The 25,769-nt window shown below is 61.7% G+C and overlaps 1 protein-coding gene across 2 annotated transcripts; it reads left to right on the top strand.

Moving 5' to 3' along the window:
* The first annotated feature begins 81 nt into the window (after nt 1-81).
* CELSR3 (cadherin EGF LAG seven-pass G-type receptor 3) lies at nt 82-25,520 on the top strand. Of its 2 annotated transcripts, XM_016149863.2 has the most exons (36): nt 82-4,128; nt 5,717-6,367; nt 6,777-7,002; nt 7,303-7,418; nt 7,773-7,861; nt 7,969-8,126; nt 8,494-8,657; nt 8,919-9,044; nt 9,134-9,303; nt 9,741-9,926; nt 10,488-10,604; nt 10,993-11,164; nt 11,329-11,470; nt 11,562-11,682; nt 11,971-12,154; nt 12,473-12,574; nt 12,792-12,806; nt 13,831-13,925; nt 14,147-14,356; nt 14,588-14,783; nt 15,013-15,168; nt 15,518-15,692; nt 16,292-16,459; nt 16,683-16,809; nt 16,898-17,104; nt 17,342-17,516; nt 17,720-17,832; nt 18,253-18,332; nt 18,809-18,932; nt 19,277-19,393; nt 19,498-19,646; nt 19,841-19,956; nt 20,210-20,368; nt 20,871-21,071; nt 21,559-22,447; nt 23,790-25,520. In XM_016149863.2, the coding sequence occupies exons 1-36, from the start codon at nt 387-389 to the stop codon at nt 23,815-23,817; spliced, it is 9,966 nt and encodes a 3,321-aa protein (XP_016005349.2). In that variant the 5' UTR covers nt 82-386; the 3' UTR covers nt 23,818-25,520. The 2 variants fall into 2 exon arrangements, with proteins under 2 accessions (XP_016005349.2, XP_036074868.1); XM_036218975.1 differs by lacking the exon at nt 12,792-12,806.
* The last annotated feature ends 249 nt before the right edge of the window (nt 25,521-25,769 follow it).

Below are 25,769 nucleotides of genomic sequence, written 5' to 3'. Positions count from 1 at the left end.
CTTTGCCCTCAATAAAGATGGCGGCAAAAGCTTCGCTAGTCAGAGCTGCCATGCGCGACGGGCTGTACCACTGGATTTGGGGCTTCGGGGCAGAAGTGGAGCGAACCATCGCGGCGGACGGGAGCCATGTTGGAACGGCGGGAGGCGGCAGCAGCGTCGGGGATGCTGTGGTGGGGGAGGCAAAAGCCAGGGCCGCACGCCAAAGGGGCTCTGGCCGCGGAGTAGATGGTGCCCAGAGGGTGGTGGCGGTGGCGCGGAGCGACAGGCCGAGAAGCCGGGGACCGGGGCGGCGGCAGGATCCCGGGAGGGGGCCCGAGCGGCCGGGCGGGCCCAAGGCCCGGACCGAGGCGGGAGGCGGTGGAGGCCGTGTGGGGAGGCGGAGGGTGATGGCGAGGCAGCCGCCGTGGTGGGGTCTCAGGGGGGCGACGACCCCGCTACTCCTGCTCCTTCTCCTCTCTTTGTTCCCTCTTAGCCGGGAGGAGCTGGGGGGCGACGGGGACCAAGGCTGGGACCCAGGGGTAGCTGCCGCTACCGGGGTAGGGACGCGGATCGGCGGCGGAGCCTTAGCTCTTTGTCCCGAGCCACCCGGGGCCCGCGAGGATGAAGAGCCTAGCCTGGGAGTCAGGAAGACCATCTTCATGGGGCTCAGAGGGGGAAGGCAAAGCGCCCAGAGTGGTCGACGGTCCCCTGAGCAGCCTGACGCAGAGCTAGGGGCGGAATACGGGATCCGAGCCTTAGGCAGCCGCGGGCGAGAAAGAAGACAGGGACCGGGGTTTCTGTTATGCTGGCGCCCAGAGGTCTCCTCTTGCGGGCGGACAGGACCCTTACGAAAAGATAGTTTGTCGCCCGTGGCTCTGTCCCCAAGGGTCTCGGGCCAAGAGGACAGCTCGCCTTTCCCTTCGGACCTTCTAGTTAAGCCCCGTGGTTCCAAGCCAGTGTCTTCCCAGAGAAATGCTGGGATAGGCGCCCCCAAAAAAGTGGTAACCACACGTTGCTGTGGGGAGTTGTGGGCTCCGGGGCACAAGGCTCAGAGTGAGAGAACCACATCTCGAACCTGGAGGACAGCCCCCCGGGCAGATTATCCTCCCGGAGCTGCGGGATCTGGCCCCGGGCTGGGTTCAGCACCGCGCATGGTGAGGACAGCTCCCGCATCTGGTTCAGCACCGCGCGATTATCGGACAGCTCCCGAGCCGACGCCCAAGCGCATGCGCTTCCGCGGTCTTTTCCGCCGCCGCTTCCTCCCGCAGCACCCGGGGCCGCGCCCCCCGGGAGCCCCGGCCCGTCCAGAAGCATGGAGAATACCCCCGGCGAGCCGGGTCCGCCCCCGTCGTGCCGCGAACCGCCACCCGCAGTTTCCGCAGTACAACTATCAGGCGCTAGTGCCCGAGAACGAGGCGTCAGGCACCGTGGTGCTACGAGTAGTGGCGCAGGACCCGGACGCGGGCGAGGCCGGGCGCCTAGTGTACTCTCTGGCTGCGCTCATGAACAGCCGCTCGCTGGAGCTGTTTAGCATCGACGCGCAGAGCGGTCTTATCCGCACGGAGGCCGCTCTGGACCGCGAAAGCATGGAGCGCCACTACCTGCGTGTGACTGCGCAGGACCACGGCTCACCGCGCCTCTCGGCCACCACGATGGTGGCCGTTACAGTGGTCGACCGTAACGACCACTCGCCGGTGTTTGAGCAGGCGCAATACCGGGAGACGCTTCGCGAGAACGTGGAGGAGGGCTACCCCATCCTGCAGTTGCGTGCCACAGATGGGGATGCGCCCCCCAATGCCAACCTGCGTTACCGCTTCGTGGGGCCGTCAGCTGCTCGCGCCGCTGCTGCCGCCGCCTTCGAGATTGATCCGCGCTCCGGCCTCATCAGCACCAGCGGTCGCGTGGACCGCGAGCACATGGAAAGCTACGAGCTGGTGGTGGAGGCCAGCGACCAGGGCCAAGAACCCGGGCCGCGCTCTGCCACCGTACGTGTGCATATAACCGTGCTGGATGAGAACGACAACGCGCCTCAGTTTAGCGAGAAGCGCTACGTCGCGCAGGTGCGAGAGGATGTGCGCCCCCATACGGTGGTGCTACGCGTCACAGCCACCGACCGGGACAAGGACGCCAACGGACTGGTGCACTACAACATCATCAGCGGCAATAGCCGCGGCCACTTCGCCATCGACAGCCTCACAGGCGAGATCCAGGTGGTGGCACCTCTTGACTTTGAGGCAGAACGAGAGTACGCCTTGCGCATCAGGGCGCAGGATGCAGGTCGGCCTCCGCTGTCCAACAACACGGGCCTGGCCAGCATCCAGGTGGTGGACATCAATGACCATACTCCTATCTTCGTCAGCACCCCCTTCCAGGTCTCTGTCCTGGAAAATGCGCCCCTAGGTCACTCGGTCATCCACATTCAGGCAGTGGATGCAGACCATGGGGAGAATGCCAGATTAGAGTACTCCCTGACTGGTGTGGCGTCTGATACGCCCTTTGTGATAAACAGCGCCACTGGCTGGGTCTCTGTGAGTGGTCCTCTGGACCGTGAGTCTGTGGAGCATTACTTCTTTGGTGTGGAGGCCCGAGATCATGGCTCACCTCCACTCTCAGCCTCAGCCAGTGTCACAGTGACTGTGCTGGATGTTAATGACAATCGGCCTGAATTCACAATGAAGGAGTACCACCTACGGCTGAATGAGGATGCAGCTGTGGGCACCAGTGTGGTCAGTGTGACTGCTGTCGACCGCGATGCCAACAGTGCCATCAGCTACCAGATCACAGGTGGCAACACTCGGAATCGCTTTGCCATCAGCACACAGGGTGGTGTAGGTCTGGTGACACTGGCTCTGCCACTAGACTACAAGCAGGAACGCTACTTCAAGCTGGTGCTAACTGCATCTGACCGCGCCCTTCACGATCACTGCCATGTGCACATCAACATCACAGATGCCAACACTCACCGGCCTGTCTTTCAAAGTGCTCACTACTCAGTGAGTGTGAATGAGGATCGGCCAGTGGGCAGCACCGTGGTGGTCATCAGTGCCTCTGATGATGACGTGGGTGAGAATGCTCGTATCACCTATCTACTGGAGGACAACCTGCCCCAGTTCCGCATTGATGCGGACTCAGGGGCTATTACACTACAGGCCACGCTGGACTATGAGGATCAGGTGACCTACACTCTGGCTATTACAGCTCGAGACAATGGCATCCCACAGAAGGCAGACACTACTTATGTGGAGGTGATGGTCAATGATGTGAATGATAACGCTCCGCAGTTCGTGGCCTCCCACTACACGGGGCTGGTCTCTGAGGACGCCCCGCCTTTCACCAGTGTTCTGCAGATCTCAGCCACTGACCGGGATGCTCACGCCAATGGCCGGGTCCAGTACACTTTCCAGAATGGGGAAGATGGGGATGGAGATTTTACCATTGAGCCCACCTCTGGCATTGTCCGCACGGTGAGGCGGCTGGATCGGGAGGCCATGCCAGTGTATGAGCTTACTGCCTACGCTGTGGACCGAGGTGTGCCCCCACTGCGGACTCCAGTCAGCATCCAGGTGACAGTGCAGGATGTGAACGACAACGCACCTGTCTTCCCAGCTGAAGAGTTTGAGGTGCGAGTAAAGGAGAACAGCATCGTGGGTTCGGTGGTGGCCCAGATCACTGCAGTGGACCCTGATGAAGGCCCCAATGCTCATATAATGTACCAGATTGTAGAGGGGAACATCCCTGAGCTGTTCCAAATGGACATCTTCTCTGGAGAGTTGACGGCACTCATTGACCTAGACTACGAGGCTCGCCAGGAATATGTGATTGTGGTGCAGGCCACGTCTGCCCCTCTGGTCAGTCGGGCCACTGTGCATGTCCGCCTGGTTGACCAGAATGATAATAGCCCTGTGCTCAACAACTTCCAGATTCTCTTCAACAACTATGTATCCAACCGCTCAGACACCTTCCCCTCAGGCATCATTGGGCGCATCCCAGCTTACGACCCTGATGTCTCCGACCACCTCTTCTACTCCTTCGAGCGGGGCAATGAGCTGCAGCTGTTGGTGGTCAACCAGACCAGCGGGGAGCTTCGACTCAGCCGAAAGCTAGACAACAACCGCCCGCTGGTAGCCTCCATGTTGGTGACTGTCACAGGTGAGAGGCGGAGGCAGGCAAGTGACCCAGTGACCACAACCTGTCAGGGCCTCAGGGACCCCACAGGGCACCTCAAACCAAAGAGAGATTTCCAAGAATCTCTTAAGTGCTAGGTTCCTTCACCCCACAGGATTGGCCATAGACCTCACAGGTTAGGTTTATATAGTCCCTGCTTAGGTTCTTGGGAAGGCTCTACAGAATCCCAAAGATTCTAGGGCATCTAGCAGACCCCATAAAGACCATATGAACTGTCTGCTACTCTAGGCATAGCCCCTTCTCCCTCTAAAAGTCTGGATATCCTGGGTTAATGCTCTGGAGGTTGCATGGACCAGTCAGCCCACATCACACTTCTGTTCAGATGATGGGGTACTTGGGATCCAGTGTGACCCTCGCCCCATCTGCGAAGGAGAGGGAAACCAAAAGATTAGTGGTCAGGAACAGCAGTTTACTCTGGCAGCTTCAGTCAGACAGTGGGCCCACATTGGCTTGGCTGCTATCCAAGGGCCCTGTGCTTTGGTAAGATGTCTGGAGGCCCGCCTGCCTCTCTCCTGCCTCCACATCCCTAGGCTTTCACAAAGCCTTCCCTAATGGGAGGGTGCAGGTGGGAGAGGCTCTTGCAATCCTGCCTACTGGAGGCTACAGAGGTTGGGAGACAGGCTTTACTGGCGTTCATTCCTTAGTTCTGGAGCATGGATTCCTGACACTGCCAAAGAAGGCACAGCCTCCATTTACCCATCAATTCACTGAACAGCCAACCTTCATTGACCGCCCGAAAGTGTGCTAGGGTCTGGGGACAAGGCATCTGAGTACCTCATCCTCATTCCTGGGTCTGGCTGCTGAGATCACAGGACCCAGGTCTGAGGTGATGGGCAGCTTGCTGATCCAAGAATGCTGAGGGTGGGGGAGGTCAGGGTGCAAGACCTTCCTGGAGAGAGAGATCTTGCTGATTCAGGGGAATGACATTGAGTGGTCACAGGGCCAGCTCCTTATCTAGTGCCATGAGAAAGTAGTTTACTGACTAGAGAAAGGGGTTGGGTGATCCCTTAGAACCCTGTTTTTGTTTGTTTGTTTGTTTGTTTGTTTTGTTTTGCAACTTTATTATTTTTTTTCCCTGTATTTTTTGGAGGGGATGTTTTGCTGATTCTGCAATGCCGTTGGATTGGGAAGGTGGGTGGTCAGTGGCGCCAGCACCTCTGTGTGTCCTGAGTGGGCCTGGCCTGCTGACCATGATAACTTGGGGAACGCTGTGTTCCTGACCACTTAGGGCCCTTCTTGTGTTCTACTGGAGGGGTGGCTTGCTGGCCCATGGGCACGGTGCTGGGGCTTCGGGGAGGTGGTACTGGTTGATCCCTGGCTCGGGCCCCTCATGTGTTGGAGGGAGGGGAGAAGCAGCAGCAACTTGTTAATACCTTGACATTGGGGTACCTGTAATCACAAGCCCCAGACCCCCTTGCTTTTCCAGGCAGGGTCAAGCTGCTGACTCAGATGCTGGGGGACTGGGCAGTCATCTCTGGCCACAGCCCTCACGTATCCCAGGAAGGGCAGCCTCTGACCTCAGACTGACCACTGCCCCTACTCCCACCCACAGATGGGTTGCACAGCGTCACCGCGCAGTGTGTGCTGCGCGTGGTCATCATCACGGAGGAGTTGCTGGCCAACAGCCTGACCGTGCGCCTCGAGAACATGTGGCAGGAGCGCTTCCTGTCGCCGCTGTTAGGCCACTTTTTGGAAGGCGTGGCCGCGGTACTTGCCACACCCGCCGAGGACATCTTCATCTTCAACATCCAGAACGACACGGACGTGGGGGGCACCGTGCTCAATGTGAGCTTCTCAGCGCTGGCGCCGCGCGGGGCTGGGGCTCGTGCTGCGGGCCCCTGGTTCAGCTCCGAGGAGCTGCAGGAGCAGCTGTACGTGCGGCGCGCCGCGCTCGCCGCGCGCGCCCTTCTGGACGTGCTGCCCTTCGACGACAACGTGTGCCTGCGGGAGCCCTGCGAGAACTACATGAAGTGCGTGTCGGTGCTGCGCTTTGACTCGTCTGCGCCCTTCCTGGCCTCGGCCTCCACGCTCTTCCGACCCATCCAGCCCATCGCAGGCCTGCGCTGCCGCTGCCCGCCCGGCTTCACCGGGGACTTCTGCGAGACGGAGCTCGACCTCTGCTACTCCAACCCCTGCCGCAACGGCGGCGCCTGCGCGCGGCGCGAGGGCGGCTACACCTGCGTCTGCCGGCCGCGCTTCACAGGTGAGCGCTCGGTGGGGCTAGGGTCCAGGCCAGAGCTGGGGGGACAGGCAGAGCCTGAGGACAGAACCACAGTGCGAGTGAGGACTGGGCATCACTCTTGAGCCAACCTGGCTCCGGTTGGGCGCCATGAGACCAGAAGACTTAGAGCCTGGCTCGAGACAGCCAGGGCCCAGAGGACTCAGGGCCGGAGGCGGGGCTGAGGCTGCGAAGGAGCCCTGGCTGTGGGCAGGCGCCGGGCCCTGCGGGTCTGTGGGAGCGGACAGGGTGGGACCGTGGGAGAGGCGGGGCCTGACCAGGTGGGACCGTGGGAGAGGCGGGGCCTGACCAGGTGGGACCGTGGGAGAGGCGGGGCCTTCGCGGGCAGGGGCGGGTGTGGTCGTGACATCCTCTGACCTCGGTTTGACCCTAGGAGAAGACTGCGAGTTGGACACAGAGGCCGGCCGCTGCGTTCCCGGCGTCTGCCGCAACGGGGGCACCTGTGCCAATGGGTCGGACGGTGGCTTCCGCTGCCAGTGCCCGGCGGGCGGCGCCTTCGAGGGCCCGCGCTGCGAGGTGGCAGCGCGCTCCTTCCCGCCCAGCTCCTTTGTCATGTTTCGCGGCCTGCGGCAGCGCTTCCACCTCACACTGTCCCTCTCGTAGGTGCCCGCCCCACCCCTCTGCGCGCCCCCACGCCCCCCCCCCCTCCCGCCCCACTACCTACATGAGCCTGGCCCCATCCCTGACTGCCCCTCCTGGCTCCCACAGGACCCCTGCCAGGGTGTCTCTGAGCACCCCCGCTCCTCACCGGGCGGTCCCACCCTCTCTCATTACTTCCTCTTTCCGTCCTGCCCCCCACAGGCCTGGGGGGAACCTCCCCCCTGGCCAACCTTCTTGTGGGTGGGTGGTGGGTGAGAAGAGGTGTCTGGCTTGTGACCCGCCCTGACCACCCCACCCAGGTTCGCGACAGTGCAGCCGAGCGGCCTTCTCTTCTACAACGGGCGCCTGAATGAGAAGCACGACTTCCTGGCCCTGGAGCTGGTGGCGGGGCAAGCGCGGCTCACATACTCCACGGGTGGGTGCCGCCGGGGTGTGGGCGGGCCAGTGGGTGCATATGTGGGCGAGGCGGGCGCGAGTGCAAGCCCCGAGTCCCCTCAGGTTTGCCTCGCTGCACCTCCATGCCAAATGGACCCCAGTGAGGGCCTGGTTCCCGTGGCCATTCCCTGCAGGAAAGTGCATCTCTCCAAGGAGTCCGTGCTTCTCCTGTCTGTCCAGAGGCACTCGCGTCCAGCCAGTGTGGTCACCAGTGTGTGCGTGGGGGGTGATCTTAAGCATGCAGGGTCACCCTGGGAGTAGCTGTGCCTGCACGACGTGGGGGGAGGGCAACTTCGCAGCTCCAGACAACCCTCCAAATGCATCCTCCCAACAGGCGAGTCCAACACAGTGGTCAGCCCCACAGTTCCAGGGGGCCTGAGTGACGGGCAGTGGCACACAGTGCATCTGAGATACTTCAACAAGGTCAGCATCGCCCTTGGCCTGGAAGTATGGGGGGGGCTGGGATGCCAGATTCTGACCCTCAGGGGCCACCCTGGGGTTCCCGCTGAATCATGCGCCTGGGTCTCTAGCCCCGAACAGATGCCCTGGGGGGTGCTCAGGGCCCCTCCAAGGACAAGGTGGCTGTGCTGAGTGTGGATGACTGTGACGTGGCTGTGGCTCTGCAGTTTGGTGCCGAGATTGGCAACTACTCATGCGCGGCTGCTGGCATGCAAACGAGCTCCAAGAAGTGAGCCCCCAGCCCTGGTCCCCTTGCCCTCCAGCTGCCAAAGCCCCCCTCAACCCTTCATACATCCCACTCCTCACTCCGGCCTGCCAAACCCCCCGTCCTCCCCCCGGCCACCAGTGTTCCTCTCCCCACTAGGATCCTGAGACTGCACCCCCTCCCCAGGCACCCACGCGCCTCACTCTTCCAGCTCTTCCACCTTCCCCAGACCACCTGCCCATCATGAGCTCTCTCCTCTGCATCCCCAATGGGAGTAAAGCCCCAGCTGCTCCCCCAACCTGGTCGCACCTTACCCTCTGAGTCCTACCCCCTCAGGAGCAATCCCACCCTGGCCCCAGTCCTATCAATGACCCGGACTTCTGACCCCCAGGTCCCTGGACCTGACGGGACCTTTGCTCCTGGGGGGTGTTCCCAACCTGCCCGAGAACTTCCCCGTGTCCCACAAGGACTTCATCGGCTGCATGCGGGACCTGCACATTGACGGCCGCAGAATGGACATGGCGGCCTTCGTTGCAAACAATGGCACCATGGCAGGTAGGCCATGTCCCCATTATAGGGAGGGGATCGTACCATGGACAGCTACATGGTACGACTCCAAATCTGACCTCTCACCCTCATTTCCTTTGATGGCAAGCACAGTGTGGCCTTTAGGGCCCACCTCCTACCAAGTCCACCCTTGAGACGACATGGGATTGAGGTCATGGCCACTTTCAGCCCCTCTGAACCCCTCTGCTCTGTCCAGCCCTGGCGGCCCACCCTCGGGTCTCAGATCCTCCATGCGCCTTCCTTTCCTAGGCTGCCAGGCCAAGCTGCACTTCTGCGACTCAAACCCGTGCAAGAACAGTGGCTTCTGCTCAGAGCGCTGGGGTGGCTTCAGCTGCGACTGCCCCGTGGGCTTTGGTGGCAAAGACTGTCGGCTTAGTGAGTGGGAGCGTGGGCCAGGAGGGGCCTGCAGGGTGAGTGCTCTCCCTGAGGTGGGGCCTGTGACCCTGCTCCTTTTATCCCCTCAGCCATGGCCCATCCCCACCATTTCCGTGGCAACGGCACGCTGAGATGGGACTTTGGAAATGACATGGCCGTGTCTGTGCCGTGGTACCTGGGGCTGGCATTTCGGACACGGGCGGCGCAGGGGGTCCTGATGCAAGTGCAGGCTGGGCCACACAGCACACTCCTCTGCCAGGTGTGTCCGTCCTCCCGACCCCTCCCTAGACCCTCCGCTCTCAATACCACCACCAACATTCCTATGGGTTCGGGCCCGGTCACACGGCATATTTCTCTGTGGGTGTACAGACCATACCCGACCCTGCTCTGGACCCTGGTCCTCGGTCCCCTTGCCCACCATGATCTCCTCTGCAGGTGCAAGGCACCAGCATAGCTCTCCTCCTGCGTTACCTGCACCAATCCACGACCTCTGGTCCTGATCTCTGACCCCTGCGCTCACTCTTAGCAACACAGGGTCCCTGGGCACAGTGTCCTATGTGCCAGATTTAACCTTGCTCCTACTGTTCTGACCTCTGACATTCTTGACCTCTGAGCACCCCGATTTTACCTCCTAATACTCCCAGCCCCTGCCTAACTTGGGGCTCTGACCCTAGGGCTGTGCCTCTCTGCCCACAGCTGGATCGAGGGTTGCTGTCTGTGACGGTGACCAGGGGCTCGGGCCGTGCTGCCCACCTCCTTCTGGACCAGGTGACTGTCAGTGACGGCCGGTGGCACGATCTGAGGCTGGAGTTGCAGGAGGAGCCAGATGGCCGGCGGGGCCATCATGTCCTCATGGTCTCACTGGACTTTAGCCTCTTCCAGGTCTGACCTCTGACCCTGGGGTAATCCATTCGAAGTCTTCCAAACAGACAACCTCATCTGATCCCACCTCTAGTCCAGCCCCTCTCAACTCCCTCCCCTGCCCAAAGTCTGATGTCCTCTCCCTAGTCTGCCTCCTCACACCCTGCTCTGAGCCCACCCTGCCAGCCAGCCCGGCCCATTGCCAAGCCTTCCTCATGTCGCGGAGGCTGCTCAGGTTTCTGCCTGGTCTTGGAGTACCTCTGCAGCCAGCACTTTGCCTAACTCCTGGAAATCCCTGCTGGTCTCCGCTCTGATCTCCGTGGCTCAAAATCATGGGATTTCAGGGTCTGTCCCGGGTCCAGGAGAGAGCCCAGCTCTCACCTGAAACCTTCCTGTCATCCATCGCTCATGCTCCAGCTCCAACAGGTGTCTGCAAGAGAGCGGCTCACTCCCAGACCATTCCCCTGGGACAAAGGGGCAGGCACGGTTGTGCAGTGCTAGGACAGGCCAAGACCGACTCAGGGAGGGCAGGGGTCCATCAGGCCTTCCGACACCCCCAGTGCTGACTGTCCCCCTTCCCAGGACACCGTGGCGGTGGGGAGTGAGCTGCAGGGCCTGAAAGTGAAGCGACTGCACGTGGGAGGCCTGCCCCCCAGCAGCGAAGAGGAGGCTCCTCGGGGTCTGGTTGGCTGTGTCCAGGTGGGGGTCAGCATGAGAACATGATATTGGGCATTAGGGTGAGTGGTCATAGACCAGGGGGCCTTGGGACCTGAAAAGCTGTGTTCACATAAGGGGTGGGGGTGGGGGAGGGCATGTGCAGGGACCCAGAGCCATTGGAGACAGGCCGAGCCTTCCTGTGCTGTTGGAGGCGAGTCCAGCTTAGGTTTTCAAGGGTCCTTGGAGGTCTGTAACAGGGACAGCACAATTAGGGGTCCCGTGCAGAGATTGAATTGGGGTATTGGGTCAGAGTCCAGTGTTTTTTGGGAGACTGCATGCCAGGAGTCATGTGACCAGGTGGCTGGCTCTGCAGCTTTTGGGGTTCAGGTGCTCCGACATGGGTCTCACCCCTGGCTGGCTGTGTCTACAGGGAGTATGGCTCGGCTCCACGCCTTCGGGGTCCCCGGCCCTGCTTCCCCCCAGCCAGCGAGTGAACGTGGAGCCCGGCTGTGTCATGACCGACGCCTGTGCGTCCGGGCCCTGCCCCGCCCACGCTGATTGCCGAGACCTCTGGCAGACCTTTTCCTGCAAATGCTGGCCAGGTGGGGCCTTGGGGGGTGCTGTGATCTGGGTGGAACCTGGGGCTCAGGATGAAAACTAGGGGACCTGGAGGGCCTGGAGGAAGAGAGGACCGGACTGAGGCACAGCGCCTGCTCCTTCCCTTGCTCCGTGGCCAGTGTCCTGAGCTCTCTGACCCAATCTGCAGGTTACTATGGCCCAGGCTGTGTGGACGCCTGCCTCTTGAACCCCTGTCAGAACCAGGGGTCATGTCGGCGCCTCCCAGGAGCCCCCCATGGCTATATCTGCGACTGTGTAGGTGGCTATTTTGGGCACCACTGCGAGCACAGGTAAGGGGCGGGGGGCTGCGAGGACGGGAAGGCCTGGCGGAAGGGGGGGTTACTGAGATATGGAGGCACTCACCTGGCTGTCCGCCCCCAGGATGGACCAGCAGTGCCCGCGGGGCTGGTGGGGGAGCCCAACCTGTGGCCCCTGCAACTGCGATGTTCACAAGGGCTTTGACCCCAACTGCAACAAGACAAATGGGCAGTGTCACTGCAAGGTGCGCCTGGCCCCTGACCCCTGACCTTTTAACGCTTCCTTAGCCATGTTTTGTGGTTCTTATCTGGCTTGCTAACCTCCGCCCTGACTCAGACCCTGACCTCTTATCCATCCTGTGACCTAACTGCCATCTCTTGTCCTTGACATCTAACCCCTCCCTTCAGTTTCACTGGAGGCCCGACCTTCCTCCTGGCCTGTGAGCATTGTTCTCGTGACCAGTTGTCCTTGATTCCTCTCGTTCCCCAAGCTCTGATCTCTGACCTCAGGTCCCCGAACCATTCCCAAACAGGAGTTCCACTACCGACCACGGGGCAGCGACTCGTGCCTCCCATGTGACTGCTACCCTGTGGGCTCCACCTCGCGATCATGTGCGCCCCACAGCGGGCAGTGTCCCTGTCGCCCGGGAGCCCTCGGCCGCCAGTGCAACAGCTGTGACAGTCCTTTTGCAGAGGTGACAGCCAGTGGCTGCCGAGGTGAGCAGGCTCTACCCAGCTCCGTACACAGAGGGCTAGCTCTGCCACGCTGCCTGCCACCAAGGATCATGGCATGCTTGGCTCCTTGGGTAGGGACTCTGGGAGGCTTCTTTGGGGAGTCACTGAAACCCAGGGAGCCCCACATTTGCCCCCAAGTACTCTGATGACCTGTCACAGAATCTGAAAGGCCAGCTCCTGTGAAGCCAGTGGGGAAATAGCGAGTGGTGGGGCCTGGGCGGGGGGGTGAAGGGACAGTGTGTGTGGCAGTCACTTGCCCCAGCCCCTGGCCATTTGCCTGAGTGCCTCCCTTCTCCCCAGTGCTCTATGACGCCTGCCCCAAGTCCCTGAGATCTGGTGTGTGGTGGCCTCAGACCAAGTTTGGCATCTTGGCCTCTGTGCCCTGTCCTCGGGGGGCCCTAGGTGAGTACCTGGGGGACAGGTGCATTGTTGAGGGTCGCGGGTAGGCCTGTCATTTGATGCTAGAGCTACCTCTTTTCTTGAGTTGGGTGACCTCGTTTCTGCGAAGAGGCGGGAGTGGGGTATGAGTCCATGCGGGACCCTCACTACCTCCTAGGGGCTCTGGGCCCCTCCCCATGCCTCACTGAGCCTCCGTCTGTTTCTCTTGGCTTCTGGGCAGGATTGCGGGGTGCAGGTAAGGGGTACGTGTTTGCTCAGGTGCGCTGCCCCCTCCCACTGCCAAGCTTTTGCAGAACCCTCCCCGCTGCCTGAAGTCTCTAAAAGCTACTCCCAATGGCTTGAAGTCCCTGGAGGCCCCTTCCCTGCTGTCTGAGGACCCTGAGATCCCTCTCCACTTCCTGAGGTCCTTGCAGGCCTTTCCTTACTGCCTGAGGTCACGAACCACCTCCCCCCTTTGAGGACTCTACAGACTCCTCCCCTCTGCCTGAGGCCCCCCGCAGTGGCTGGACAGAGATCGTCCATGTATGCATGCTCGTGTGTGTGTCTTTCTGTGCCTGTGCACGCATCTGAGTCTGTCTTGAGGGGAGGGGGTTCTGTGTTTAAGTTAATGCTCCTATTGCTGATGGCTGCAAGCTCCCTTATGGCCCAAGTTAATTCTTATGCAACCCCCATCTCAACCACACAGACGAGGGAGAGATGGCAGCAAAGTCATCACTGGGGCATTTAAAACCTGTGTGAAAACTTCTATCCCCACCACACTTTGGTCACAAAATACTCCTGGAGAACCTGGTCTATGTCGGCACGTCTGTGTGTATGTGTAAGAGAGGGCACTGTTTGCGTATCTGAGTGTCTGTCCTGGTCCACACACCTGTGTGTGTGCAGATGTGAGCATTGGTATGTGCGTGCTTGCCCGGGGCCACATGTCTGTAACCTCTCCTGGCCTGTGTGTGTGTGGGTGTGTGCGTGTGTGTGTATGGGTGTGTGCACACATGCGGGTGGGTGCACAGCCCTGCCCTTGTGCTCACCATTATAGTTGGTGGTTCAGAATGGCCCACAGACCCTTCAGGAATTGACTGATAGGCAGCTGGGCCCGCCGGGGCTGGGGGCTGGGGCTGCTCCATCCAGACGTCCAACCACAGGTGCCTAGTGCTCTGCTCTCTGCCTCAGAGCTTTCCCCTGAGATGTGAGAGGGTTGCCGTGGTCACCTTCACATTGAAGGGGTCCAGACCCCGGGCCTGACCAGGTCTTGCCTGCCCCAGGTGCTGCCGTGCGGCTATGTGACGAGGACCAGGGTTGGCTGGAGCCCGACCTCTTCAACTGTACCTCCCCTGCCTTTCGAGAACTCAATCTGCTGGTGAGACTGCCCAGACCATGCCCTGCACTCAAGACCTGCCTGGCCCCGGCCCCAGCCCTGGCCTCAGCTTCCCCAGGCCTGTGGTAGGCCCCGGACATCATGTCCCAGCCCTGGACCTGGGCTTTTCCTGGTTGTCCTTTAACCTGGCCAAACACTTCCTGTGAGGCTTTTTGAGACAGGCCTAAGGGACCTCAGTGACCTCCCCATTTTTGTCCTGGCAGCTGGATGGCCTAGAGCTGAACAAGACAGTACTGGATACCATAGAGGCCAAGAAGCTGGCTCAGAGGCTACGGGAGGTGACCGGCCACACTGACCACTACTTCAGCCAAGACGTCCGAGTCACTGCCCGCCTGCTGGCCCACCTGTTGGCCTTTGAGAGCCACCAGCAGGGCTTTGGGCTGACGGCCACACAGGATGCTCACTTCAATGAGGTGAGGCTGTGCCCTGTGCTCCCGATGCCCTGGGCCTGGATCCCCGCTCAGGGCCTTCCCGACCCCAGGGAAGAGAAGGCCCTGGGCTCCCTCTCTCTTTCCTTGTCCTTTTTGGACCCACCCCCTTGCCTGCTGGGGCCCCTCCGGGCGCCCGGCCAGACCTCTCAGGCCTGCCCTGTCCCCTCACACGTCCTCACCTGGCTGGGCCCACATTCCTCTCCCTCCTCCCAGAATCTGCTGTGGGCCGGCTCTGCACTGCTTGCTCCGGAGACGGGGGACCTGTGGGCGGCGCTGGGCCAGCGGGCCCCCGGGGCCTCCCCTGGCAGCGCGGGGCTGGTGCGGCATCTGGAGGAGTACGCGGCCACGCTCGCCAGGAACATGGAGCTCACGTACCTGAATCCCGTGGGGCTGGTGACACCCAACATCAGTATGTGGCGGGTGGGGCGGGGTGGGGAGGGGCAGGGACCTGAGAGGTCTGAGGGGCCAGTGATGTCAACCCTGGTGGCAGGAGGCTGGGCTGCCACCCTCAGCGCTCTGCAGTAGCAAGGAGGCCGTGGGGTGTGGGACTTGAGTACGGGTGGGGGTAGGAGGGGGCCAGCCCCCCAACGTGGGGAGGAGAGATCCTTGATGGTCTCGCCCTTCTTCCTCCCGGCCAGTGCTCAGCATCGACCGCATGGAGCACCCCAGTCCAACCCGGGGGACCCGTCGCTATCCTCGTTACCACAGCAACCTTTTCCGAGGCCAGGACGCCTGGGACCCTCACACCCACGTGCTGCTGCCTTCCCAGTCCCCACGGCCACCCCCACCTGAAGGTGGGAGCCCTTGGGGGACCCCTGAGCCAGGTCCTGTTTCCTGCCCCCGCCAAGTCAGATACCATGTCGTCACCTTCCTTCCAATTCCCCTTCCTAGACCCCCCGTGAGACACCCCTAGACCCCCTGTGAGACACCCCCGCGTCCACCGTCCACCCCCACCTGGCCACATGGCTCTCTCGCCTCACCACACATATTCAGGCCTCTTGCCCTGGGAGCCCATGTCCCCTTCATGGGCTCCTGCTCGCCCCATCCCCTAGCTCTGGACCTGCGGGGTTGAGCTCAGAGCTGGGTTTGTGGGTGCCCAGGGTCAGGGGTCACTGACAATGGCTCCTCCTCTTTCCTTGGCAGTTCTGCCCACAAGCAGCAGCAGCATGGAAAACGCCACTACCTCGAGTGTGGCCCCCCCGCCGGCTCCCCTGGAGCCCGAGCCTGAGCCCGGGACCTCCATCGTCATCCTCCTCGTTTACCGCACCTTGGGGGGGCTGCTCCCTGCCCAGTTCCAGGCTGAGCGCCGGGGTGCCAGGTACACCGGTGGAGTTACTCCCAGGCCCCGCACCTGGAGCTTCGTGCAAGCTTCTAGCCAGCCTAGCAAACGAGCAGGTGCACGGGCACACAGACTGTCACGCAGGCTCCTCTGCACAGCGCCATGCTGGCCGGCTTCCACGTCATGTGTGTTCTGTGGGGTGGCGCAGAGTGACAGACAGACACAGAGCCATGATGGGGTATCAGAGAAAAGAGAGGTGTAGGAGCCAGGTACAGACAGGCAAACTGGCTGACAGAGGCAGGCAAAGACGGGCCAGCCGATGGAGGTCAGATGGCGTGGCAGGGAGGGCTTTTCGAGGGGCATAGTCTGGAGTTGCTGGGGCCTCAGACCCCATTGTGGGCAGTGGGTCCGAAACCCCCTGGCCGGAGAAAACCTGCCATTCCTGCAGAGCCATGACACCCCGGCTAGGCCATGGAGCCCTGATCTCGAAGCAGCTCAGCAGAGGTTCTCAGAAACAACGTCCCTCGGGGACATCCCAGACCGTGGCTCGGCCACGGCTGGTGGAGTGGACAGTGAGGTGGGCAGTCAGAGCCTGAGGAGTTCTGCAGTGTCCAAGCCCAGGTGTGCTGTCTCCTCAGGCTTCCCCAGAACCCCGTTATGAACTCCCCAGTGGTCAGCGTGGCTGTATTTCATGGACGCAACTTCCTGAGGGGTGTCTTGGAGTCCCCGATCAGCCTCGAGTTCCGCCTGCTGCAGACGGCGAATCGGAGCAAGGCGATCTGCGTGCAGTGGGACCCACCTGGCCCGTGAGGACCTCCACTCAGGAAACCCTCAGCACCCCCGCTAGCCCCTGGGAGGCCCGGCCAGCCCCTGGGGCCCCACTAGCGCCCCTGTGCACCCAGGCCCATGAGGAATGCTGCTCCCCAACTCCAGCACCCTCAGCCCATCCCGCCACCTCTCACAAACCCCCACCTGGCGATGGGCCACTCCTCATGGCCGATGGTAGATCTAACTGCCCTGTGGCTGCAGGGCGGACCAGCACGGCATGTGGACAGCACGGGACTGCGAGCTGGTGCACAGGAACGGGTCCCACGCACGGTGTCGCTGCAGCCGAACAGGCACCTTTGGGGTCCTCATGGATGCCTCCCCCCGTGAGGTGGGGCTGTGGTTCAGGGTCCCTAGGAAGTGGGAGGGTCAAAGAGCAGGGATGCCCAACACCCCAGCCACAACCCCTGTCCCCACAGCGGCTAGAGGGCGACCTAGAGCTGCTGTCTGTGTTCACCCACGTGGTCATGGCCCTGTCCGTGGCCGCGCTGCTGCTGACCATGGCCGTCCTGCTGAGCCTTCGCAGCCTCAAGTCCAACATGCGTGGGATCCATGCAAACGTGGCGGCAGCCCTGGGGGTGGCAGAGCTCCTCTTCCTGCTGGGGGTCCACAGGACCCAAAACCAGGTGCAGGGGCAGGGTCGGGGGACCTGAGTCCTGACGAGCTCACGCGGTGCAGGAAGGCCTGGGGCCAGATCTCAGGGCCAGGGGTCAGGGCTGCTCTGGTCGGGGCCGGGGTTCGGGGCAGGATGTGGGGTGAGCTGCTGTGGTTTAGGGCTCAGAGGTGGGCAGCAGATGGCCGGGGCGGGGCGCCTGAGGCGCGGGAGGCAGGAGAGGCCCTGACGCGCCCTGCCCTGCCCTCAGCTGCTGTGCACCGCGGTCGCCATCCTCCTGCACTACTTCTTCCTCAGCACCTTCGCGTGGCTCCTGGTGCAGGCGCTGCACCTCTACCGCATGCGGGTGGAGCCTCGCAACGTGGACCGCGGCGCCATGCGCTTCTACCACGCCCTGGGCTGGGGCGTCCCTGCCGTGCTGCTGGGTGAGGGCCCCGCTCGCCGGCCGTCCAGGCCACTACCCCTGACCCGCGTCCAGCACGTGGCCCGCCCCCTGCCCCCGCCCCCGTCCCAGTCATGATCCCAGCCTCAGCCCTCCATGCCTTCTGCCCCAGGAGGAGCCTGCCCTGCTCTCAGCCCCGCTTCCCTCGAGAACACACCCCTTCCGTCCTGCCCCTTCCCCCGCCAGGCCTCGCTGTCGGCCTGGATCCTGAAGGCTATGGAAACCCCGACTTCTGCTGGATCTCGGTCCACGAACCCCTCATCTGGAGCTTCGCAGGCCCTGTCGTCCTCGTCATCGTGGTGAGTGCCCTGCTCTGGGTGCCACCCGTGTGCTCCCCTTGGAGGGGGCAGGGGACCCTGCAGCGGGTGCGGTGGTATCGGCTGAGGGGGGCCGGGTGGCAGTCCACAGGCTTCCTGGCGTTGGCCTCTACTGCTGTCCCCACTCAGCTGGCACGGAGATGGAGGCTGGGTCGGAGATGGCTCTCCCTGCCTCTGCCTCCCTGGGTGTCTGTCTGTCTGTCTGTCTGTCTGTCTCTACTCCCTCTCTCGGTCCCTCCCTGGTTTCCTATCTCTGGCCTTTTCTATGATTCCAGGCTCCTCCGTTTCTCATCTCTGTCCTGTGTGTGCGTTTCTCTGGTTCTGCCTCTCTGGTCTCTGTCCCTCACCATCTCTATCTTTCTCTGCCCTGCCCCCACTCCACATGTCCGGCCGGGCGTCCAGATGACCGGGAGCATCTCTCTCCTTGCTGCCCGCACATCCTGCTCCACTGGGCAGAGGGAGGCCAAGAAGAACTCTGTGCTGTGAGTTGGGGATTCTCAACCCTCCTGGGTGGGGTCTGAGGTCCCCAGAGCATCCCTGGTGCAGGCTGAGCTCCAGATTCTGGGGAGTTGCACCTGCCCCGCCTGTGGCCCCTCTCTGGTGCCCTTGCCATACTCTGGCCCCACACGCGCTTCTGCCCAGCTGTCTCCCCAGGGTCTCCCATGGCCTGGGTGGCTCGCTTTGCCCCCTGCTCGTGTTCCCGCCTGTCTTCCCTGTCATTCTCATGCCCGGCTTCCTGTGTTTTCCCCATGTCCCCTCGGGGCTCTCTGAGTACCTGGGTCTTTCTGTGACCTCTCGTCTCCTCTAGTGCCCTCCTGAGACCTCCACGTCCCTGCGTGAATTCCTCTCCTTCCATGTCCCCCGCGTGTCCCATGTGACCCCTGTGTCCTCCTGCGTCCCCGGCATGAGCCCCGCGTGACTCTTGCATGTCCTGTGTCCTCCCACGCTCCCGCGGCAGGACCCTTCGTAGCTCCTTTCTGCTCCTTCTGCTGGTCAGTGCCTCCTGGCTCTTCGGCCTCCTGGCAGTCAACCACAGCGTCCTGGCCTTCCACTACCTGCATGCCGGACTCTGCGGGCTCCAGGTAACGCTGGCATCCCTCCCTCGCCCTGGACCAGATGGGGCTTCAACAGGGGGGAGTCCAACCCCAGGCAGGGCATTGGCCCCAGGCCTGGGGCTGACTCTTCCTGGTGACTAACACCAGGCTGGGTGCTGGCCCTGGACTGACCTTCACCAACGCCAAGGCTCCTGGCCACTTGCTGGCCGACATTGACCTTGACTGACTCCAGGCATCAGGCCATCTGACCTCACTGCCTTGGCTGACTTTCCCTAACTCCCTTGCAAGGTCCCTGCCTGACCCCTGAGTGGCCCTGCTCTGACCTCCTCCAACTCATTTCTGATCTCTCACTGACCCTTGCTGACCTGCAGGGCCTGGCGGTGCTACTGCTCTTCTGTGTCCTGAATGCAGATGCTCGGGCCGCCTGGACACCAGCCTGTCTGGCCAGGAAGGCAGCGCCCGAAGAGGCCAGGCCAGCGCCTGGGACGGTGAGGGGCTCTCAGGACTGGGGAGTCGGGGGGTGGGGGTCCCCGGGAGGCCAGGATTTGCGGCTTCTCCAGAGCTGGCTCACACTCTGCCCCCCACCCCCCAGGGACCTGGGGCTTGTAACAACACGACCCTCTTTGAGGAGAGCGGCCTCATCCGCATCACTCTGGGTGCCTCCACCGTCTCCTCTGTGAGCAGCGCCCGCTCTGGCCGGACCCAGGACCACGATAGCCAGCGGGGCCGTGGCTGCCTCAGGTAACCAGAGGGGCCTCCTTGTGCTGGGGACACAGATCAGCCCCACTTTGCCAGGGGTGGGCGTTACCAGGTCCCACCTTGGCTATCCGCTGCTGCCTCTGCCCCCGACGCCTTGCTCTGGGACGCCCCAGCCTCCAAAGCACCCCCTCATATCCTCTTTGATGGGTGGGGTGGGGGGGCTCCTGCATTTCCAGGGACAATGTCCTGGTTCGACACGGCTCGGCTGCTGACCACACTGACCACAGCCTCCAGGCTCACGCTGGCCCCACGGACCTGGACGTGGCCATGTTCCATCGAGATGCCGGTGGAGGTGGGGGCCCGGGTCAGGGAGGAGGGAAGCAGAGGATCTCTCCCCAATTCTCCACTTTTCTGCCCCAAACCGGGAGCAGCGGCTGGGGTGGGCTCCCCGCTGGGTCAGTGCCCTTCTGTTCCTACCCCTGCTCCAAGCTTGCCCCACGTCCCCGGTCCCAGCCCCCTCTCCGTAGCCACACTCAAGACTCCCCAAGCCCCTTGCCTCCCAAGCCACTGCTAGGCCTTCTTCCTTCTGACCTTCCCGCCTCCAGGTGCAGACTCTGACTCCGACAGTGACCTGTCCTTGGAGGAGGAGAGAAGTCTGTCCATCCCATCCTCAGAAAGCGAGGACAACGGCCGGACACGGGGCCGTTTCCAGCGTCCACTCCGCCGAGCAGCCCAGAGTGAGAGGCTCCTCACCCACCCCAAAGGTGATGGGGCTCTCTAATCCCACGGGTGACCAAGACACACCCCATGTTCCACTCGGGTGTGACCCAGGGACCCTGCTACTTCCCGAAGACTCCTGGGACCAACCTGTTATGAACCTGGGGTCATCCCTGGGCCCCTGGACCCCTCTCCCCCTCCAGCCTCCCAGTAGTGTTCTGCTGGCTAGAGACCCAGCAACAGCCTGGGAACAGAAGAACAAGGCCAGGCGAGTTGTAGGGTGACACGTTGCCCCTCCAGCCCCTGGCCTTCCCTGAGGGTTGGGGTTCCGCTCTCGGCCATCAGGTTGCCCCTCCGCCAATCCAGTCGAGAGTAGGGGCTTATCAGTAAGTCCCTCCCCGGATGGTTCCATTGATCTCTGAGAGACACCTCTTGTCCTACCCATACTCAGAATAGCCAGGGTCTCAGGAGTTGTTAGGGCCAGGGCTCACTGAGTCTGGATCACAGGGGTCAATCTAGAGGCTTCTATAACCTGCCCTGGCTCCACAGATGTGGATGGCAATGACCTCCTGTCGTACTGGCCAGCCCTGGGGGAATGCGAGGCTGCCCCCTGTGCTCTGCAGACCTGGGGCTCCGAAAGGCGCCTGGGGCTGGACACCAGCAAGGATGCAGCCAACAACAACCAGCCGGACCTGGCCCTGACCAGTGGAGACGAAACCTCCCTGGGCCGGGCCCAGCGCCAGAGGAAAGGTATGATCCTTGACCTTGGCTTGAACTTCAGGGACCCCGGGGGCCACCCCTGTCCTGACCCAGGGGATTCCTCCTCCCCTAACCCCAGTCTGCTTTGTGGGGACCCTCGCAGCCGCTGCACCCCAGACATCAGAACTCCTGCTCTAACCTGGAGGTACCCCAAGGGGTTGTCCCTGCCCCAACTCAGGGGGATTCCTGCCCTTTGACCCTGACCAGGACCTGGGGCTGCCCCTCCTCTGACCTCAGGGGGAGGTGTGTCTCTACCCCTGTGCATGGGGACTGCCCTGTCCTGACCCGGGGGATTCCCGCCTCGCCACTCTGTCCCATGCCGCCTCCCTGGAATTCTCAGGAGCTGCCGCTGCCCCTCCCCAAGGGGTTTCTGCCCCCAATCTTGTGTCACAGGGATCCCAGGGCTTCTGTGTTCCTAGACCCAGGGAGTTCTATCCCCACCCCATACACACCTGTCCCCCGTTTCGTTCCCCCACAGGCATCCTGAAGAACCGATTGCAGTGCCCGCTGGTGCCACAGACCCGAGGCGCCCCCGAGTTGTCCTGGTGCCGGGCAGCCACCTTGGGCCACCGCGCGGTGCCAGCCGCCTCCTACGGTCGCATCTATGCTGGGGCCGGCACAGGCAGCCTCTCGCAGCCAGCCAGCCGCTACTCCTCCCGGGAACAGCTGGACCTGCTTCTCCGGCGGCAACTGAGCCGCGAGCGCCTGGAGGAGGCTCCCGCCCCTGTGCTGCGTCCCCTGAGTCGGCCAGGCTCCCAGGAATGCCTGGATGCTGTGCCAGGCCGCCCGGAGCCCAGGGACCGGGGCAGCACCCTCCCACGGAGGCAGCCGCCCAGGGACTACCCTGGCGCCGGGGCCGGCCGCTTCAGGTCACGAGACGCGCTGGACCTGGGGGCACCCTGCGAGTGGCTGAGCACACTACCCCCGCCCCGCGGTGTGCAGGACCTGAACCCACAGCCCCCACCTCTGCCCCTGTCTCCCCAGCGGCAACTCTCAAGGGACCCCCTCTTGCCATCCCGGCCCCTGGACTCCCTGTCTAGGAGATCGAACTCAGGGGATCAGCTGGACCACATGCCCAGCCGACACCCCTCAAGAGAAGGCCTCGGGCCATCCCCGCAGCTGCTCAGAGTTCGGGAGGACCCAGCCAGCGGTCCCAGCCATGGCCCCTCCACGGAGCAGCTGGACATCCTCTCCTCTATCCTCGCCTCCTTCAACTCCTCAGCGCTCTCCTCCTCCGTGCAGTCCTCCAGCACGCCCTCGGGCCCTCACACCACTGCCACGCCTTCTGCCACAGCCTCTGCACTCGGGCCCTCCACGCCGCGCTCCGCCACGTCCCACAGCATCTCGGAGCTGTCGCCAGACTCAGAGTAAGCAGAGTCCACCGCCTGCTCACAGCCTCATCAGCGTAGGGGCCATCTCCTGTACACCCTGCCCTGCATTCCGCCACAGATAGGGTGTATGTTAGCTGACAGTGTGGGTGCCCCGAGTCTCAGCACAACAAGCAGGCCACGGGCCGAGGGCAGAAATCTGGCAGGGAGCAGGGCCGTGATTAACAGGGACTTGCTGCCTTTATGATCGGGGCCAGCCACTGTCCCCTGCACTTCCCCGGCCCCCGGTGCCTGGAGGAAAGATAGGTAGTACCTTTCAAAAGGGCTTGAGCCAGTGGAGTGGGGGGCGGCAGGGTGGGCAGGCGCCAGGTGGGAGGGGCAGGGAGGAGAGGAGGAGTCTGCTCGGGAGGCTGTGCTTCGGGGGTCCGTCCGTCCGTCCTCCGTATGGGGTTAAGGAGGGGTTGGAGGTAGTGCCAGGATACGGGTGCCTTTTATGCCAGGCTGGAGAGCTAACTTTTTTGGTAAATCATTCATTACTTATCAGGTCAGTGTTAAGTCCGTCCCACCTCTGGGCACGATGGTGCGAGGGGGAGGGTGTGCACACAGGAATTGAGGTGCGACCTGGTGCATCGCAGGTGCCTGTGGGGCATCTGTGGCGTAGGGGGTGGTAGAGGTACCTGGCAAGCAGCTGGATACAGAGGAGTCGGAGAGGGAGTGGGGAGGAACCCGGAGCTGCCCTGCCTTCGGAAGCCAAAAGGAGAGCAGCTTCTGAAGGAGGAAGCAGCTAGGTCAGGCTGCGGAGATCCGTCGGATGAGAAGGCTTTGGGGGGCAGGGGCCCCTCGGAGTGGGGCAGGAGACCAACAGAATCTGAGCAGAGTTGGGGAAGGAGAAAGGAGAGAGGAGCGAGCGATTTGGGGGGGGGGGCCTGGCGCTCAGGGCTCTGGAAGGATGCTGCAGGTGGGGATGAGAGGGAGCCGGGTCCTCCTGCAGCCTCGCCTTGGGGGTTGGTTGTTGGGGGCAGGTAGAGGACAGGGGGACTGAGCAGGGCTTCAGACTCTGGAGTCACATTTGCCTTCTCTGAGCCTCAGTTTCCTCATCTGCAAAATGTGTCTGTAGTAACAAACCGTTAAGTGCTCGACGTAGTGTCTGTACGTAGTAGGTGCTTGCTCAGCGCTTACAGACACAGGTGGCTGGCCGGGGGTCCTTGCCGATGCCTTTGGGGGTCCCAAATGGGTGAAAGGATCAGAGAACCCCGAAACGGGCATAAGGAGGGGTGGGGACTGAGAGGCAAAGGTGATGGGGGAGTTGAGGGGAGTCCAGAGCCACCTGACTCAGAGTCCTCTCAGCAACCACCTTCAATCTCCACATTCAACCCTGCAGAGTTCCCAGAAGTGAGGGTCACTCCTGAGGGGCAGACGGACAAGCTGAGGAACAGCCGAGGGTGACGCAGGATTGGGGCAAACGGAAGAGACTCCAGGAGTCGGGGGCTGATCCCAAGGCATCCCTTGGCTCTGCCTGTTGCTGCGATGCTGGGGTTCCACGCCCGCGTGTGAGCCGAGCGTGTGAGCATGTGCGTAACAGGTGTGCGGGGCGAGGGAACCGAAGGGAGGACTTTTATACATTTTGTACCTTTGTAACCAGAGAGATATGCTTATGTTATTTTTCAGCTTTCTGTCGCCTGGGGTTCTGAGGCTGGGCTGGGAGAGGGAGGGGACAGGGGGAAAGAGGTACAGAGTTTGGCCTCGTTCGGGTCCCTGGCAAACTAGATGGTCTTTTCTCTCATCTTACTGGGGTGGATTCAGGCAAATGCCCCCTCCCCCCAGGTCGATCTGAGCATCGTCAGGGCCCAAAGTGCAGAATTGATCTTTGCTTTTTCTCAGATGCCCTGAGGGCCAAACTTCTGGGACTGGGGCTTGGTCTTGGAAATAGGGGTCCTCTGACCGCCTCACAGGGGATCGCTCAGGCCGCCCCTCCCTGTGGATGTTTATGATGTGGAGTCCCTGCCACTTACTGCCTTATGACCTAGGACTGATGCTGTGGGCGCTGGTGGAGCAGCAGATGTCATGTTTACAGAGCGAGGCTTCCCTTTCTCCCATGGGGAGGGGCTCAGGCCTCTAATCAGACATTCCTGCAGAAGGTGGACCCGGGGGTCTTTGTTCAGCCCCAGCCCCTGCTGTGAGCAAAAACTGTCTGTGGTGCCATTCGATTCCCTGACACCGCCCCTGGCTAGACTTTATTCCAAAGCCCGGGGTAGGAGGGCGAGGAAAGGGAGCAGAAACGAGGGAACTGAAGACACAGAATGTAGGGGCCGCTGCCTCCGTCCGTTACAGGAACCCCCCTGGCCCCCGGGACCTGGGCTGCAGGAAGTGACGCGGTCCCACCCCCCTTTATTCCCTTCCAAAGGGAAAAATGACTGTTAGGACCCTGTTCACAAAACTCTCACTTTTATTACTTCGTCTGATGTCCAGAACTGGGGACTTTTAAATTTTGTTACTTTGTTTACAGGTCAAGATTTAAAACATTTTAAAACTTTGTTTACAACTTAAAACTTTGAACTTTTACAGTTTGTTTACAGTCGAGAGTGTTTTTTTCTCCCCCTTTGTTTACACAATGAAAGGTAGAGAAAGTGGGAGAGGGGCTTCGAGGACCTGCCTGTAAGGACCCTGGACCTTGGCCATATGGAGGGGTCTCTAACCCCTAGCTCTTCCAGGCCAAAGGTCATTCCTGAGTCCCCTGCTGAACAGCAGGCCCAAAAGGCCTGGAGAGTAGTCATCCTCTGACTGCTGGGAACAATAGTGGTGGAGGGTTGGGGGGGGGGCTGGGGTTCTGTGCAGACACCCTCCCCTCCTACGCATACTCTTAGGAGGCAGTTTCCAAGGAGATTAAGAGTTCTACTTCACTGACTGGTGCCAAATCCCACCAGCCAGGACCCCAGCTCTCCTTACCCAGAACGACCCCAGCCCTGGAAGGGTTGAGGGGTCCACTGTAGGGAGAGGGGGTTGTCCTTGCTATGTCCTAGGTTCTGTAGATGCCCCTCTCTGGAGGTCGCCCCCTCCAGCCCTATGGCCCCTTTTCCTGTCTGTGTAAATTGTTCCGTGAAGCCGCGCTCTGTTTTGGGAATAAACTTCTATAGAAAATGGTTATTGACTCTTTCTGTTTGGTCAAGTAGGGTGGTGGCTATGAAAGATTCGAGCCAGGCTGACCTTTGGCAGAAATCTGAGCACTGCCCCTCCACTCCCCAAGAATATTCAGCTATTTTTAGCTTATTTCATTGGAGATTTGGACCAGGTTCCTACCTTTCACCCTGAATTCTGACCCATCACCTTGTGATTGGGGCCTGAAGTACAAGTGCAGGTTCTG

The sequence above is a fragment of the Rousettus aegyptiacus genome, unplaced genomic scaffold (assembly GCF_014176215.1).
Source record: "Rousettus aegyptiacus isolate mRouAeg1 unplaced genomic scaffold, mRouAeg1.p scaffold_m13_p_4, whole genome shotgun sequence".
In the NCBI taxonomy this organism is placed as follows: domain Eukaryota; kingdom Metazoa; phylum Chordata; class Mammalia; order Chiroptera; family Pteropodidae; genus Rousettus; species Rousettus aegyptiacus.
The sequence above is the reverse complement of the archived record's forward strand: the minus strand, read 5'-3'. Positions and strand labels throughout refer to the sequence as shown.